Source organism: Moschus berezovskii, chromosome 4 (assembly GCF_049115385.1).
Source record: "Moschus berezovskii isolate FMDL1 chromosome 4, NW_MosBer_1.0, whole genome shotgun sequence".
Lineage (NCBI taxonomy): Eukaryota > Metazoa > Chordata > Mammalia > Artiodactyla > Moschidae > Moschus > Moschus berezovskii.
This window is the reverse complement of record NC_142463.1, coordinates 115,439,699-115,456,767: the sequence shown is the minus strand read 5'-3', so window position 1 is coordinate 115,456,767 and position 17,069 is coordinate 115,439,699. Positions and strand designations below refer to the sequence as shown.

The following is a 17,069-nucleotide window of genomic DNA, read 5'->3' as shown; positions in this document are numbered from 1 at the left end:
CCAGCCTGTTAGAAATGAAGTTGATTTCCACCACAATTCTGGGAGGCCGTCTCGTTCAGAAGGTTGCCTGCCAGCCTGTTAGAAATGAAGCTGATTTCCACCACAATTCTGGGAGGCCGTCTATCTCTCCAGTATCACGAGGAAAGTGAACCCCCAGCCAAACTAGGGAAGCGCCTTTCCCTCCTCAGTAATGCGCACGCGCCGCTCGCTCCGTCTGCCGTTGACTTTAGGCCCCGCCCCCCGTGCGTCCTTCGAGGAGGGTTGGGAGCCGAGAGCTCGCGCGACCACTCTTCGCTCAGTCTTCTCCAGCACAGCGTCGCAAAGGGGCCGGAAAGCGTGGCGGCGCAGGCGCAAGCGCAGAGAGCGGAGGCGGTGGTGGTGGCGGCCGCTGGCCAGTGTAAGATGGCGGCGGCGTTGGTGGCGGCAGTGGACGGGGCGGCTGGGCCCGGAACAGTTGGAGCAGCCGCTGGCAGAAGGATGACCCAAGACGGGAAGCGGGCTGCCGAGCCTCGCCGGCTCCCGTGCTTGTAACTGCCCCAGCCGGACATCCCCCCCCCACCCCTTGACCTACCCGGTCCGTGTCTCGTTCCGGCTTGGCCCGACCCCTTCTCCCCTGGCCCAGACCCCTGCAGGATGGGTTTGACTCCTTTCCCAAGCTCCCGGGGCTCAGGTCTTTTCCTCATGACCCGAGTCACCGCTGGGAGGACTGGCTGCCCTTCCCTCAGGTCAGCCCCAGGGCTGCCCCTAACAGCCTGCCCCACAGTCTGCAGGACCTCTTGCTTTGTGGGGTGACCCATTTGTGTGCGCTCCCTACCCCCCGCACCTTTAGATTGAGGGGCGCGGCTCCCCTCGAGTTCCCCGTAACCTCGGGGCCACCGCGCAGCGTGCCCCCCTCCCCCATCTCGAGTTCTCGGGCCCAGCACCTTGTACGGAAGGCCGAGGTTCAAGAACCCGGGAGTCAGTTGTTGCCGTCTTTTCCTGTCCCCTTTGTAATGTAATTCTCGTAGTCTGCCTCCCTTCACCCCTAAATCTTTCAAGACACCCTAGAACGGTCCCGCCTGGTCCCTGTTAGTTGGAAAGCATCTGGTGGTTTGAATTTCTGACTCATACGATTGTTGCTGGAGTCTGTAAACAAACCGGCACCAGCGCTATCACGTTCTCTGCGGGATTTCCCCCCTGCTCTGTGGCTTCTTGTTGAGAGGTTTGGTTATGGGATAGCTTTGAAAAGATTCAGGTTTTACTTTCAAATGAGTTTTACATTTTAGCAGAACTGGGAGATTACTTGCCTGGTTCATTTCATTTCTGTAACAATGTTTGAAAGTTACTTGTTTAGTAGTCAGATAAGTTTCTGCGGTTCTAAATAGTTCGAGGAGGTCTGAAAAATACTAGCATGTATTAATACATTTTTTTATTATGTTACAATTTTTTATTATGTTTAGTAGAAGAGACACCTTTGCCATTTAAACTTTAACTTTTCTCAGCCCTTCAGTGAATCTGCAGACCTATTTTCTCAGGAGCTCAGCCTGACCCTACTTCAGTGATAAAGGAGGGAAGGTGAGTAGGAGTTGAAGGCATTTAAATTCCTGAGTTCAAGACATAACCCTACCCTGGTGCTCGAGTGCTGACCACTAAAGTCAAAAAATTCCTGCCACTGTTTCCAAAGACGGGGTATTGTTCTTGGCTTTGTTCCACCTCTGGTAAAATTACTTTTGCAAGTTTAATTGACTCTGGGCTTCTTGACTTTCTGTCCTAAATGGTTGCTGCATATCGTCGTATGACTCCAGTTAAGCCTGGAAGTGAATGTATCTTCCTTTGCCTTTGTGCAGATGGTGTTTCTTACACTGTTAAAAGCTGGGAATTAGTTTGCCGAGTTCTCTTTAGCCCTTTGTCAAATCAATTCTCTTTGCTTCTTAGGGCTTTGGATTGTCATTTCTTGCTATTTAGGGGAACATTTAGCTGCTTTTAACTAAAAGCTAGTGAATCCTGAGTGATACTGCCTTTAGTTGGTGTCTAAGTTCGTCCACCTCAGAATTCTGATTTTTCAGGACTTAATGATAAATTTTGAGTGGAAAAAAGACCCCACAAGACAGTGGTGCTCTTTTATATCTGGTCTGAGGAATTCTTATTTAGCCGAGGAATCATCCTGCGCGTTCAACAGCATGGGCTAGTACCACAGAGGGAGTTAGGACATACTACTGGTAAGTGTAATTTTTGTAAAGATTTTGGATTCCTGGTAGCAGAGAATAGTGCTGTGATTGAGTTTCATGGGATGTGATGGGAGAGCTGAGTGGCTCTGGAAGGTAGACCTGGCTGATTCTTAATATGCTTATGATTTGTAGTAGGAAGAGGTTGAGTGTGACCCTGGTGAGTTTTCTTCCACATGGTGTTCTGTGTAGAGATTGCTTATTAGGCGCTGAAATAAGGTCATTGGCAGTATCTGTGTGTATCAATAAGATAAAAGAAAAATACAGTCTTTAAAACTTGATAGGTCTGGTTTTAAATACTGTACTAAGATTTATTAGCCATGTGACCTTGGGCAAGTCACTTAAACTTTTCTGAGTCTTTTCTTAATTTCCACATCTCTATAAATGGGATAATACAGCTTATGTCCTGGAGTCATTGTCGTTATTGTGTGAGAAAACTCATATAAGGTCTTATATTATGCCTAGCACAAGATAGACACTAAAAAAATTTTTCTTTACACATCATTGATAGAGCTTTAAATAAGTTATACGTTAGTGTCCTCTTCTTTGCATTTTACTTTTGAACATATTTTCCTGGCTATTTTTTTCAGATTCAGTTTTAATTGGCCAGCTTAGTGTGTTCTTTGTAGGTGCCCACCTAGGGTTGCCTTTTGATCGTGATTCAGGTCATTCTGGTGGGAGTTCAAGACCAGAGAACAGCAGGAATATTAAATGTTGATGTATGTGTCTTTCTAAATTCATTCTTAAACTAAGCATCAGTAGGTTTCCTTTATTCTTTGCTCCTACCTCTTGGTCTCCCTTTTAGCACACCTAATCAGAGTTTATATAATTCCTTCCCTTCCTGATTCAATGTTTCTCACCACCTCAGCTCCAGCTGCCACTTATGCCTTTTTGTTTTTGCCACAGAAAGAATACATTTTTTTCCAAGCTGTTGGGCTCTGCAGTGATCCTCATCAATAGCTTATCAAAGGCCTAGACCATGAGGGACTTCCCTGGTGGTCCAGTGGTTAAGACTGTGCTTCCATTGCAGGGAGTATGGGTTTGATCCCTTGTCAGGGAACTAGGATCCCCATGGCCAAAAAAGCAATCCTGGACCATGAAAAAGTCTCCTTTCTTTCTTGAAGTGAATCTGGGCTAGGAAGTCAGGAATGCAGTGTTTATTTCATCTCCCCAACTTGGCTATCTTAATAATATGACAGCAGAGATGAAAAGTTTTTAACCTTCTCTTGTTGGCTTTCATTTCACAGTTTTTTTTTATTTTTTAATTTTTTTTGAATTTTTATCAGAATTTTTATTTATTTATTTTAATTGGAGGCTAATTACTTTACAGTATTGTATTGGTTTTGCCATATATTGACATGACATATATGTTTGAGAGAGGTAAGTGAACTCGGGGAGTTGGTGATGGACAGGGAGGCCTGGCGTGCTGTGATTCATGAGGTCACAAAGAGTCGGACACGACTGAGCGACTGAACTGAACTGAAGGGCACATGAAAAGAAAATGTGGATAACGTTGCAATGAAAGCTACTGTATTCATTCAAGCCAACCAAAGTTAACCAACTTTCATTACTACCGTCTAGGGTCTAAATGCTCTCTCTTGAAAGGTAAAAACTCTTGGGGTGAAGGATAGTAATGTGCACTTTATTATCTGTGGTTGTTTTTTTTTTTTGCGATCTAGAGTTCTGTGTTGAGTAGGTCAGGAGCAGGTGTGGGGGGAGAAAAGGAAATATGTTGAAAGAGCCATCACTTTATTCCTTATCACTGTACGTGCTGGGTAAGATCCTCCTCCCACCATCACCACTACCAGGAAGGTCTTCACAGTTTATGCTCCAGGTGACACCTGTGTATACAGTAAATCAGTATTTTCAGTCTGTGGACCGCAATTCTCAAATTCTTGTATTTCTGAGGATATTTTATATTTCAGGGTGTTGCATAAGAATTGTTGCATCTTGCTAGGAAGTATTTCCTATGTGGCTGCAGTAGGAAGCTAGTTATGCTTATGATCTTAGTTCCCACTGCCAACCTGACAGGGCATTTTATACAGCAACTTATTAAATGTATAAGAATCAGTCTCTGTGACCCTTAGTTTTGATTAGGATCAACCTAAGACAGAAACGTGTCTTGAGAGAAAGCTTAAATGTCTTTTTGTTACCTTTTAAAAACAGTACTGGCATTTCAGAAGCAGACATACTCTAGTAGAAGACATTCTATAGAAGTGTGCCCTGTTGTGGGAGACTGAGGTCTTCAAAGTTTCATGCTCTAGGTCCTGTGCTCTATCAGATGAGTTAAAGGGTTTTAAATAATGAAGTGACTGGTTGACCTTTGTTTTCAGTAGATAGGTTTATTTCTGGATTATTTCTACTGTGGAAAAGTTACTCTAAACATGTCTAGTAAATGTTCAGATTTTCTATAAAAGAGTTATCCAAACAGCTTTTTATTGCATCACATCAGTGTTAGAGTTAGTTTTTAAGATTGAATTAATTTTTTTTTTTAAAGCAGATTATTGGTGAGCCAAGATAATCTGTTATTTACCCTCACCATTTGGAACCCAGGCAACTGAAGGAATTGAGTCAGCGGCAGTCATGGAAGTAATCACTATGCATATCTTAGTTTCAGAGCCCAAAGGCAGTGATTTTAGAGTATGGTGCATTTTATGAATTTGTCACTTCTTATATAGCATTTTTAAAAATTTCTGCCTCTACAGAACGTAATTTCTGGGCCAGACGCTCCATTTCTCATGTATTACCTTTATCCAAGGAAGGTATATGCCCAAGATAAGCCAGTGAACCAAAGCTGTCCTGAATTTGCAAATAGGGCATGATAAGTGATTAATTTGACAAAGATGACATCTTATTTATGAAATGTAGTATGTCTAATGGATTGGGTTATTGCAGAAATTTTCATCGTATCTAAGAGGTTAAATATTTGCTCTTATCCTCTGAGGATACTATTTAAGGAGGTCTGGGGAAGTTCTAATGTGAAGCGTCTATGTTGCCTCACATGTCTTTTTTTTTTTTTTTTTAAGTTAGCCATCTGGAAAGCTATTATGGTATTTACCTCTAGTGGTAGCCAAGAGGCTATATTCCTCAGGTGTTTAAGCATTGCCACATTTTCAGTTATGTTTGTAACCTTACTCAGGACCCACATTATACTCTCGCCTCTAGTCTCATTCAGATTGGAGGGCACTTCTTGATGTTTTTAGCCTCTCCTTATTGGTTTAAGTTGTACCCTTTTATCTCTCTGGTATCCTTTTAAACAATTTAAGAAAAATTTGAAATGTGAAAGGCAAAAACAGGTAATGGGGGACTGGATTCTGATGTAAATACAAATCATTTCATAGTAACACTATGTTTAATAGTGTCAGTAACAAATGTTTAAATATAAAACATTTCATAGAAACACAATGAAATTTCCTAAGTGATTTTCCTTACAATTATTTAAATTGAGGTGAATGGGCTTAAATGTTATTATAAAAAGTTCCTTAGCTCTGCTGCTGCTGGAGATGGCACTTAGCGCATTCCTAACATACTCTGAAATACTGTTAGTAAAACTAAAGTCAATAAACTATAAACACAGGGCATTTGGTGTTACCAGCAGGGAGAGAAGGCATTCATTCCAGTGGAGGAACAGAGTTCCTTGTTTTTAGTATAGGTGATGTAAGACTTATGTTCCTCCTCATCATTTGTGATGATGAAGTTTTCACCTTGGCTATATCTTCTGACAGCTCAAAAGGCAGGAGAACTTAAAGAGACTTAATGTGGTCGGCTCTTGGGTGTATTGCTTTACCCTAGTTCATAGAACGTGAATGTGCTCAAAGGAGGGTATTAACAGAGCTCCCTGAATTCTTCTTTTTAACTTATTTATTTGGTTGTGGCAGTCTTAGTCATGGCATGCAAATTCTTAGTTGTGGTATGTAGGATCTAGTTCCCTGACCAGGGATCGAGCCTGTGCCCCCTGCATTGGGAGCCCAGAGTCTTAACCACTGAACCACCAGGGAAGGCCCTCTCTGAATACTTTAAAAGACCAGTGATATAGCAGGTAAGCAGATTTCATAGACTTGGAACTATGTCTTGATTTGTGTAGTGTTTGGAGGATCATTGTTGAGTGGTGAAGATGCCTAAACTTCTCTAGAAAATGCAGTCTGGAACCAGAGATGAGAAGCTAGAAAAATAATATAAATGCCTGACACGTATAGACAGCCAGTTGCAAATATCGTGTTTAATCCTCTAAACCATTTCTTCAGGATAATGGTATTGTCCCATTTTACAAAAGAAGAAACAAACTCACAGGTAGGTGGTAGAAGTAAAACTCAAACCCACGTCTGAGTAAGCCAGAGCCCTTTTCTTTTCATTATACCGTATGCTGACTTTAAAAACCAGTGCTCTTCAGTGCCAAGTGATGAAGCAAATTGAGCTGAAAGGTGCAATTCAGTGCTGCATAAAAAAGAGTATTTAAAGTGTAAAAGGTCTGTCCAAATGATAATATGAATGAAACATGTTTTAATTGTTTACACATAGATTTCAGATTATCATTAATTGGTAACCTAATCAGTTTTTTATGGAAATAATTTTAATGGACTTAAGAGATGGCTGAATCTTTTATGATACTTGGAATAGGGAGAAAGCCAGCATTTTCACTCAGTTCCTGAGGTGATTCCACAGAAAAGCAGTGGCTCCTTGAGCCAAACACTGTCAGTGCTGCCTCTCTGCAGTGTTTCTCACATTGATCCCCTTCTTTTCATTTCTTTTGCCATCAGCCTCATACAGGGTCTTATTGCTTCTAACTTGGGCAACTTTGTGATAGCTTTTAAAAAAAAATTTCATATGTGTCTTTTAAGAATTATTTGTTTGTTACAATTTTTAATTACACTGGGTCTTGGTTGCTGCACTGATCATTTCTGTAGGGGCTACTCTTTGTTGTGATGCGAGGGCTGCTTGTGGTGGCTTCTCTTGTGGCAGAGCACAGGTTCTCGGAGTGCAGACTTAGTTGTGCATCAGCATGTGGAATCGTCCCTGATTGGGGATCAAACCCATGTCGCCTGCATTGGCACGCTGATTTCTTATCCCCTGTGCTACCAGGGGAGTCCTTTGATAGCTTTTAAACTTGTTTCTCCCTTTTCTGTCCATCTTACTCTTCTTAAACAAAACTTCTGATGCCTAACACACACACACATTCTTCCACTTATTATTCTTAACCAAATCTTGCTGATGCCTCACACACACACTCACTCACTCACTCACTCTTCCACTGCACTACCAGGGAAGTCTTTTAAACTTGTTTCTCCCTTTTCTGTCCATCTTATTATTCTAACCAAATCTTCCTGATGCCTAACACACACACATACACACTTCCTAACTAATGAACTGTTTCTCCCTGAAACTGAATATAACCCTTATTCTCTTGAACTATGACAATATTCTATTTCTTTTCTTTTTCTTTTCTTTTTTTTTTCATTTTTTACCCTCCCTTTTTTTTCCCCTTTCTTTTTTTTTTTTCCATTTTTTGGCTGCACCAAGTGGTTTGTGGGATTTTAGTTCCCCAACCAGGAATTGAACCTGGGCTATGGTAGTGAAAAAGCAAAGTCCTAACCACTCGACCACCATGGAATTTCTTTTTTTTTTTTTTTAATGGTCCTGACACTTGTGTCTCTTATATCATAGTTGCATGCTGTTTTTCCTAATCAATTATTGGCTACAAAAGGTATTATAACTGCCTTGTTTCTATTTGTAGCTCCTGTCTTGGCTTTTACATTGTTGCATTACTAGTATGTCTCCTTACAGCTGGGCCACTGGGTGGTGCCAGAGGCCTATAATTTAGATGAAAAAGGGCGACTCGGGCTGCTGTATGGTTACCCAGTGCTGTTGCTTATTCTGCAGGATAGGAATAGAGATTAATTTCCCTGATCCACAAACATTTATAGTTTCTGCTCCTCATTCCAGCTTACCAGAGGAGATAGTATAGTGTATTTATCAATAACACCTCCAACTACTTTAATATAGAGTAGCCCAGAGCTAAAGGCTTGTCACCCTATAAACATGTTTTATATAGTATGAGTTTCAGCTTCCTTGGGGTCATTCTTTGAATTTCAGAGCCTAAGATTCTCTGTCTGATTAATAAACACTGTACTGTGAGAGTTGGGCTGGCAGCTGGAGTTGAGAAGGTTGACTTGGAGAAGTGTTTATTGTAAAGCAGAAGAGTAGTAAGGTAAGGAGAATGAATTTAAATGAGTCATTTACATTTGAAAGCAAAAACTGAGTATGGAGAAAGTAGTACTGGTTGATTACAGATGGACTGTGGGAACCCAAGACTGAAAAGCAAATTTGTACTTTGGATGGAGATCAACCCTGAACAGCTGTTCAGTCATGAGTGGTATGGGACATCTGTCCTCCCAAGAGGAACCAGGGATTGTGTGGCTCTCGGATATCTGTCGTACTAATAATTGAAGTAGTTTCTCCCGTCATCTTTCACTTTCAGAAATTCTGAGACCTTGTCTCATTTAAACATGGGTGTCTGTGTAAGAGAGTTGGGAACTTACATTACAGAAGGAGACATGCCGAATGAGACCGCTGGATGGGCCCACAAGAACGCTGGGGTTATGTAACTCAGGGAACTCACTGAACCTGAGTTCACGTCTTAGTAAAGGGGTCAGGAACAGTAATGTTGTTTAGAAGTTGAAACTGAGGTAGAGTAGAGTTACCAGACCGTTTTCCATAGACTCTAGACTCCAAAGGGATTAAAATGAACTTGAGAGAGAAATTTTTGAAATTTCTCTCAAGGTAGAAGACATATGTATACAAATCAATAGTACAACTACTATAACTACTTTGGACTACTTAAAGCTTCTGATATTCTTAGTTGTCACCTAGACAATAGGGTTGAAGACTTTTATGAGTTCAGGATTTATCTTACCTTTAATGGGGTTCTGATAAGGCAGCTTTGTTTGCAACAAAAATTCTTCCATGTTTTAATTTTTAGACAAGAAGACCTGACACTTTGCTCTCATTTATTGTGACCTGTTGACCACTATTAGGTAACTGCTGTTAATAATCACAGGCTCAAGAGTCTAGTATTTTTAATTGTTGGGTTGTATCTTGTCAGCATGACTCTCCTCCCCCTCCCCCCTTTGTCTTTTCTGGCCAGATAGATTGATAATTTACATACAGTAAGATTTACTGTTTGTTTCATTGACCTATTCTGTGAATTCTAACAAATGCATAGTCATGTAACACCACTGTGATGAAGGCACAGAACATTCTCATCTTTCCAAAAAGTTTTCTCGTGCCTGTTCCGTTTCCCCAAACCCCAGCAACGACTCTCTGTCCCTGTAGCTTATCTGTTCCAGAATGTCCTATAAATGAAGTAATAGTATGTAACTGAGTCTTGCTTCTTTCACCTAGCATGACACATTTGGATCCATTCATGTTGTGTGTATCAGTAGTTCATTCTTTTTATTGCTCAGAAGTAGTCTGTTGTGTCATGGACCATAGTTTGTTTATCCATGACCTAGCTGAAAAACACTTATTAGTTTTTGATGGATCTAAGTAAAGTCACTTAAAACATTTAGATTTTTAGATGGATCTTTTCATTCTTAGTTTCATTTTTCCTTAGTACGTACTTGAGTAGGATTCCTGGGTTGTATGGTAAGTGTATATTTAACTTTATTAAAAAAACACTGCCAAACCAACCATTTTCCAAAGCAACTAACTACCATTTTACATTTCTCTGAGCGGTGTGTGAGAGTTTAGTTACTCTACCCTTTGTTAGCGTTTGATAAAGAAAACTTCCATTATTATTAATTTTTAAAATTTAAGCTAGGTGTGTAGAGGATTCTCATTGTAGTTTTAATCTGTATTTTCCTAATGACTCATAATGTTGATCATCTTTTTCAAGTGATTGTTATTTAGGTGTGAGACTCTATAAATATGTTCATGTTGCTGTCAAATGTGTCTTTTTCAGATATTTTCTTCCGGTCCATAGCTCGTCTTTTCATTTTTTTAACAGTGTCTCTTGAAGAGTAGATTTTTAATTTTGATATAGCCAGTTAATTAACTTTTTCTTTCATGGTTTGTACTTTTTTGCCCTGTCTTAAGAAATGTTTGCCTACCCCGTTGTCACAAAGATTATCTACTTTGTTTTCTTCTAGAAGTTGTGTTGTTTTAACTTTTACGTTTAGGTCTGTGATTCATTTTGAGTTGGTTTTTGTATATCATTCACTGTATAAATTGAGTTTCTTTTTTCTACATTGGATGTCCTGTTCTAGTATACCTGGTCTCTTGTATAACTCTTGAATCAGTGTTAGGATAAGAAAGCAGCCCCAGTGGTTTTAAACAAGAGATGTTTGGTTCTTCTTCCACAGACTACTCTTACATCATTTATTAACTCCCCCTCTACTTGATTTTTAGCTAATATTTTATCATGTATTTGGTCAAAAATTTAAGGCCTTTTTAAGACAGGAAAAATCTCAGTCATTAGAATTTCTTAGGTAGAAATTAAAATGACACCTGGGTCTTTTTCGCCATCCCCCAATAGTTTACTCTTTAACCTTCACTTTGGCAGTGGTTATGGTTATTTTTAGAGTACAGGCAGTAGTTCAGTTCAGTTCAATCTCTCAGTCGTATCTGACTCTTTGCGACCCAATGAATCACAGCACGCCAGGCCTCCCTGTCCATCACCAACTCCTGGAGTGCACTCAAACTCATGTCCATCGAGTCGGTGATGCCATCCAGCCATCTCATCCTCTGTCGTCCCCTTCTCCTCCCGCCCCCAATCCCTCCCAGCATCAGAGTCTTTTCCAGTGAGTCAGCTCGTTGCATGAGGTGGCCAAAGTACTGGAGTTTCAGCTTTAGCATCAGTCCTTCCAGTGAACACCCAGGATTGATCTCCTTTAGAATGGACTGGTTGGATCTCCTTGCAGTCCAAGGGACTCTCAAGAGTCTTCTCCAACACCACAGTTCAAAAGCATCAATTCTCCGGCGATCAGCTTTCTTCACAGTCCAACTCTCACATCCATACATGACCAGTGGAAAAACCATAGCCTTGCCTAGATGGACTTTTGTTGGCTAAGTAATGTCTCTGCTTTTTAATATGCTGTCCAGGTTGGTCATAACTTTCCTTCCAAGGAGTAAGCGTCTTTTAATTTCATGGCTGCAATCAGCATCTGCAGTGATTTTGGAGCCCCCATAAGATTAACTCTGACACTGTTTCCCCATCTATTTCCCATGAAGTGATGGGACCAGATGCCATGATCTTTGTTTTCTGAATGTTGAGCTTCAAGCCAACCTTTTCACTCTCCTCTTTCACTTTCATCAAGAGGCTTTTGAGTTCCTCTTCACTTTCTGCCATAAGGGTGGTGTCATCTGCATATCTGAGGTTATTGATATTTCTCTCAGCAATCTTGATTCCAGCTTGTGCTTCTTCCAGCCCAGCGTCTCTCATGATGTCCTCTGCATATAAGTTAGTAGAGCTAGTCTAATTAACTCCCACAGCTACCTGGGGCAGTGAGCTCTTCCAAACTCAGGACTGGATTTTACATGGAAAATGATCAAGGTAAAAACAGTGGATTTGTTGGGAATGGAGTGCATTAAAAAATAAAAGTAATTTACGTTTGGGTCCGATATGGTCCCCAAACTCAGATTATAAAATAAAATTGCATTTTTTGGTGATGGTAGAAATTCTAGAGTGACTCGTATACTTAAGACCTAGGGAACAGTCATAGCACTTTAGTCTGCTTTAATTTGGGCTGCTGCTGCTGCTAAGTCACTCTAATTTCTGCCATAGTGTTGAGATAGTTTTAACTTCCATTTTGACAGACAATTATATAATAACAACTCATCCCAAAAGTAATTGTAGTTTTATCACTGTCATCATTTCTTGCTTTTTAGAGAAGCGGTCCCCCAGAATGGGAATGTATGTACCCCGTGGGGTATGGAGGGCTTCCCTTGTGGCTCAACTGGTAAAGAATCTGCCTGCAATGTGGGAGGCCTGGGTTCAATCCCTGGGTTGGGAAGATCCCTTGGAGAAGGGAAAGGCTACTCACTCCAGTATTCTGGCCTGGAGAATTCGACGGACTATATAATCCATGGGGTCACAAAGAGACATGACTGACTTTCATTTCACTTCACTTCACATGGGGTATGGAAGATGATCCAGTGGTGTATAGGGAAAGAATATTGAAATTTTTAATTTTTTCTAGAAAAATCAAGCTCATTAATTAATGTGAATTGATTAAATGTGGGTTTATGCGCAGAGTTCTCAGTGATAGAAGTTCATAATCAGTTTTGAGATCACTGCTCTAAGAACATCCTCTGCAGAAGTTTTAACATATAATTCTGCTTAACTATACCATCTCTGTAATTACTATTTTACAAAAGAAGAAAATGAAGCCCAGAGAAGTTTAAGCAGCACTTCCAAAGTCATGTCACAAGTTTGTTAATAAACTTAGCTGGTACTAGAAGCCTGCACTTCTAATTTTCAGCCTGTGACTAGTTTCACTAGACTCTGTGGCCCCTAAAATGTGACTTTTAGAAGCTGTCAGCTCAGTGATTAAACAGAGTTGACATAGACTATGTTCAGTTTCTGAATTTAGGAATGAATTCTGTCAGCTTTTTTCTTCAAAGAAAAGATCCCTCCTTGCAAGAACTTTAAACCAGTTTCCCAAAAGGCAGACGTTCTCTACAACTTCTGGGTATAGGTTGAACCCCATGGCTCTCCTTTTCTGAGAAGTGGTTCTCAGAGCTAGGTAAGCATTAGGCATTTGGCTCCTCCTGCCCAGCACGTGTTTTCCAGAGCCATTCTGATACTGAAGTTCAAGCAGTCTGGGCTTCTGTAGAAGTTGATGAGATTGAGTTTTGCGATAAGGGTTTCTGGAGCTGCTTTACTACTTTTCTAGGAGTGGGTATTAGTGAGGTGGGATGTATGGTGTTCTTGATAGTTTTGATTCTTGAGATGAAAAAACAGCTCTATTAGCAGTTGACCATAAGGTACATGACCTCGATGACCTTGGGTTTTAATCTTAAAGTACTACAACTGGATTCCCTGTTCTATAGACTTTTGCAATTAATGTAATTAATTTAAGCCCTAGGTGGGGAAGAAGATACTGCTGAGTTACCAAAGCACATACACAGGGACAACTGAGAGGAAAAAACAAGTGTTGTGTGAGGAGAACACAGTACACAAATACATCACTGAAGCAGGAGGCATCACACAGCCTGCTCTGCACATAGCTCTCCTGTGTTTCTTTACGTGGCTGCACAGATCTGTGTTTTGTTAACAGTGTCTTTCATCATCACCCTTCCAGGTGTCCCTCCTTCAAATTCAGCCTCAGTCCTGCTCTTGCATTATTTCTACTGCCTCATCCTGGCCTAATGTGAGCAAGTTTTGGGCAGCTGTGTCTTGGCAGAGGATACTTTTTTTTTCTTTGAAGCAACTGGGATTTCTGTAGAGAGAGTAGGGGGTAAGGATAAGGATGGGGCTGCTTCTGGGATAATTGTTATGGGAATGAAAGGGCTGTTGAAAGATTAGAGGCCAGTGTGCCTGGGTACAAGGACTGGAGTCATAATCATACTTTGTCTTTTACCAGTGCCTTTTGTCCAAGGCACTGAAAGGGCTTAACAGAATTCTGGTCTGAATAATATTCTTTGCTGTTTGGAATTTGCTTGAGGTGGGAGTAAGGCCCTGAAAAAATAATGACTGTATTAAAGGGATATAAAAGGAATAACGTTAGGTTCCCCGGTTCCTACTTCAGTTCAGTTCAGTTCAGTCGCTCAGTCGTGTCTGACTCTCTGCGACCCGATGAATCACAGCACGCCAGGCCTCCCTGTCTATCACCAACTCCCAGAGTTCACTCAAACTCATGTCCATCGAGTCGGTGATGCCATCCAACCATCTCTGTCGTCCCCTTCTCCTCCCGCCCCCAACCTTTCCCAGCATCAGAGTCTTTTCCAGTGAGGCAACTCATTGCATGAGGTGGCCAAAGTATTGCAGTTTCCTTGCTAAATAGACAAATCTGGTGAAAGTTGGTGGAACTAGGTGAAATAGTGTTTGCCATTTTATGAAATGGACTGAGATGGTTTTAACGAAAATATTGCTCTTTTCTTCTCCAGCTTTGCATTTGATGACTGACTGGCTAGTCGTAAGGGAAAGAAAATCTTTTAGGTTCTTTTTTGGGGGTAGGGTGCTCCTGGGTTCTAATTTGACTCTGTTTTTTATAATCCTTAGTTTGTATCTGTGCCTGTAAGTTTGAAACTAGGCATCTGAATGGCCATAAAGCTCAAGGTGTTATCCCAAGAGCTCAGTTTCTTCTATCTCGGCTGTTTTGTGTGTAAAAACATACTCACTCTGACGCTCCTCTTCATGTTGTGAAGACACATGATTTATAGACTTTGTGGTTACATACAATGAATATTTACAAGATTTTTGCCTGAGAGGGTAGTGCTGAAGCTAACTTTTTGTATTAAGACTGCTTGCTTGCAATACCTGTCACTTGATATAGACCTTCCAGGATTTATTTCAGTTCCTCTTCCCCCATCTGAAAAATCACTGCCAGTTGCTTGTTAAGGTAAAGAGATGGCAGTTGGCCTCCCAAAGGTACATCCCTTTATGGAATTTAGACATGGGGGGATAATATCTGATATAATTTTCAGCAACTGAGAAACCCTGTTGAGCACACACCAAAAAATCATTTTTATAAAAGTGACAAAGGCTGTACATCTCTAAATCTCCTGGTGCCTTTTATCATCTTTCCAAAATTGTTTCCTAATTTTTTCATTTTCTTCCTCTCCTCAATCCAGGCTGGCTACAGTAAATATCATTCAAGATGTCCAGCAAAGGGAGCAGCACAGATGGCAAAACAGACTTAGCTAATGGTAAGGGACCGAAATGAAGGTGAAGCTATTTTTGCTGTCAATTGCAAAGAGAATGGAGACCTGGATTTTAAGGGAGGGCGTGAACTCTTCCTGTGTTGTTTTGAGTGCTGGAAGAACAAAACACCTTTTAGTTTCTGGTACTTTTGTTCCTTGGACTTTTATCCTGATTGTGTTCAAAAAATCAGTAATGGAGTTGTGCCTCTAAGAGGTCAAGTGGTTTGGAAATCTGAAAGTTTGTAAGGGTGCACAAAACCTAGGAGACGCTGTTAATAAAGGAGGAAAAGAAGATCTAACTGGTAGTGGAACCAAGGTAGTTGTTGGGAAGGCAAGACTCCCCAGTTATAAGGAGAGGTCTCTTTCGATGGTAGATCATAGTTCAATAGATTAGATAAGAGATAGTTATAAATAACTGGGATTAGGCCTTTTTTTCTTCCTTTTTCTTAATTTCATTTTCTTTTTTTAGGAAAAACTATTAAATCATTGGGTCTAGGGCATATTTGAAGGCAGAATATCAATATTCTAACAGAATACAGCTAACACTGGGTCTTTTGACCAGTGCATCAACTTGGAGCCAACTTCCAAGTTAGAGAAAGTCCTTCAGAATAGTTACAATTGGGCAGTACAGAGTCCAGGATTCCTTGGCACCTTGTAGGTTAAGATTACAGGCTAAATTCTAATTGATGTAATTGGTAGAGCAATGAGGTGTTGAGTAAGGGAAGGGGAGATTTTCAACATGCTGTTTTTCTACCCCTTTTGTTCTTTTCTTACCACTGCTGCTCATTTATTTTCTGTAAAGGAGAGTGATTAAGACTTTTCACTGGGCTCAGTTGAAAGACTAAGGGGTTTGGGATTCTAGAGGGGTTTGGGATTCTAGAGGGGTTTGGAATTCTAGAGGGGTTTGGGATATAGAATTGGAGTTTGGCCATTAGCTAGATCAGAGATTGCAAATTACGGCCTGCAGGCTGCTATTTTTGTAGCTTATTGGAATTCAGTCATGCCCCATTTATTTACCTAGTATTTATAGTTGCTTTTGTGCTACAGCATGGAGTTGAGTGCTTGTGCCCGTGAAGCCTAAAATTTTTATCAGGCCTTTTATAGAAAAAAATTGCCAACTCTTAGCTGTATCTGGTCATTGACCGTTAGGGTCCTCTTACTGAGCTTGTGATATGCTCTGGCCCTTATCTTAAAGTGGTAAGGCCCCCAAAGTCATCTTTGTTTGTTAATCGTAATTTTAACAATATGTGCTAGGAGGTTTGATGTATTATTTTTTTCTTCTCCCCAGAAGTGATGGGTGTGAAATTTTATCCCTTCTCACAACTTCCAATCTCAAATGCAATTTCATTTCAAAAACCACACGTATTAATCTTTCTCACTGCACACAGGAGCCTCAGCAAATGTAGTTTCTAGAAGGAAATGGCTGCACGTTTCCTCCTTCCAGTTCCTAGCCGTTTTCACACTGTACTCTTAGTTGAAGTGCTTTTTGAAAACAGATGTTTATGTGTCTTCCAACCTTTCGTCACTACTTGAACCAAAACATATGTGTTTATCTGTTTTCCATAACAGACTTTGTCTAAGAGTTCATTGAGAAGAGATGTCATTGCTTCAGAGAGCTTCAGAAATTACTGTTCTTACCCAGATGACTAAGCAAGAAGTTCCTCCCGCTTTGAACCCTTAGACCATCAGTGTGGTACTGGGGTTGAATAGCTATCCCAGGGTCACACATAGCTGGTCAGCCTTTCCTCATAGCCTCTCCTCCTGGCAGGATAAAATTTGTAGTCATCTGAGGAAAGGAGGCCATAAGCAGTGTTTAAAAGTCTAATTTGCCCTCTCCTTTCTTTACATCTTGACCTTAGTTTGGAAGTTGTAGCCCTGTGGGCTCCAGAACATTACCTGAGTGTTCACTGGTATATAATTTGGCTGTTAGATAGGGGAATTCAGTATCTGACTGTTGGGAACTATATTGCTCAAAGTGACCCAGTTATTGTATAACTACCAGTATGG

The 17,069-nt window shown here is 40.8% G+C and overlaps 1 protein-coding gene across 3 annotated transcripts in view; it reads left to right on the top strand.

Moving 5' to 3' along the window:
• The first annotated feature begins 249 nt into the window (after nucleotides 1–249).
• The window catches only part of DCAF8 (DDB1 and CUL4 associated factor 8), a 40,656-nt gene continuing 23,836 nt past the window's right edge, over nucleotides 250–17,069 (top strand). Inside the window, exons 1-3 of one of the 3 annotated variants that reach the window (XM_055403522.2) lie at nucleotides 250–397; nucleotides 1,482–1,554; nucleotides 14,994–15,068. In XM_055403522.2, coding sequence (XP_055259497.1) covers nucleotides 15,020–15,068 — 49 coding nt within the window. In that variant the 5' untranslated portion in view covers nucleotides 250–397; nucleotides 1,482–1,554; nucleotides 14,994–15,019. The other 2 variants (XM_055403520.2, XM_055403523.2) reach the window with 2 other exon arrangements.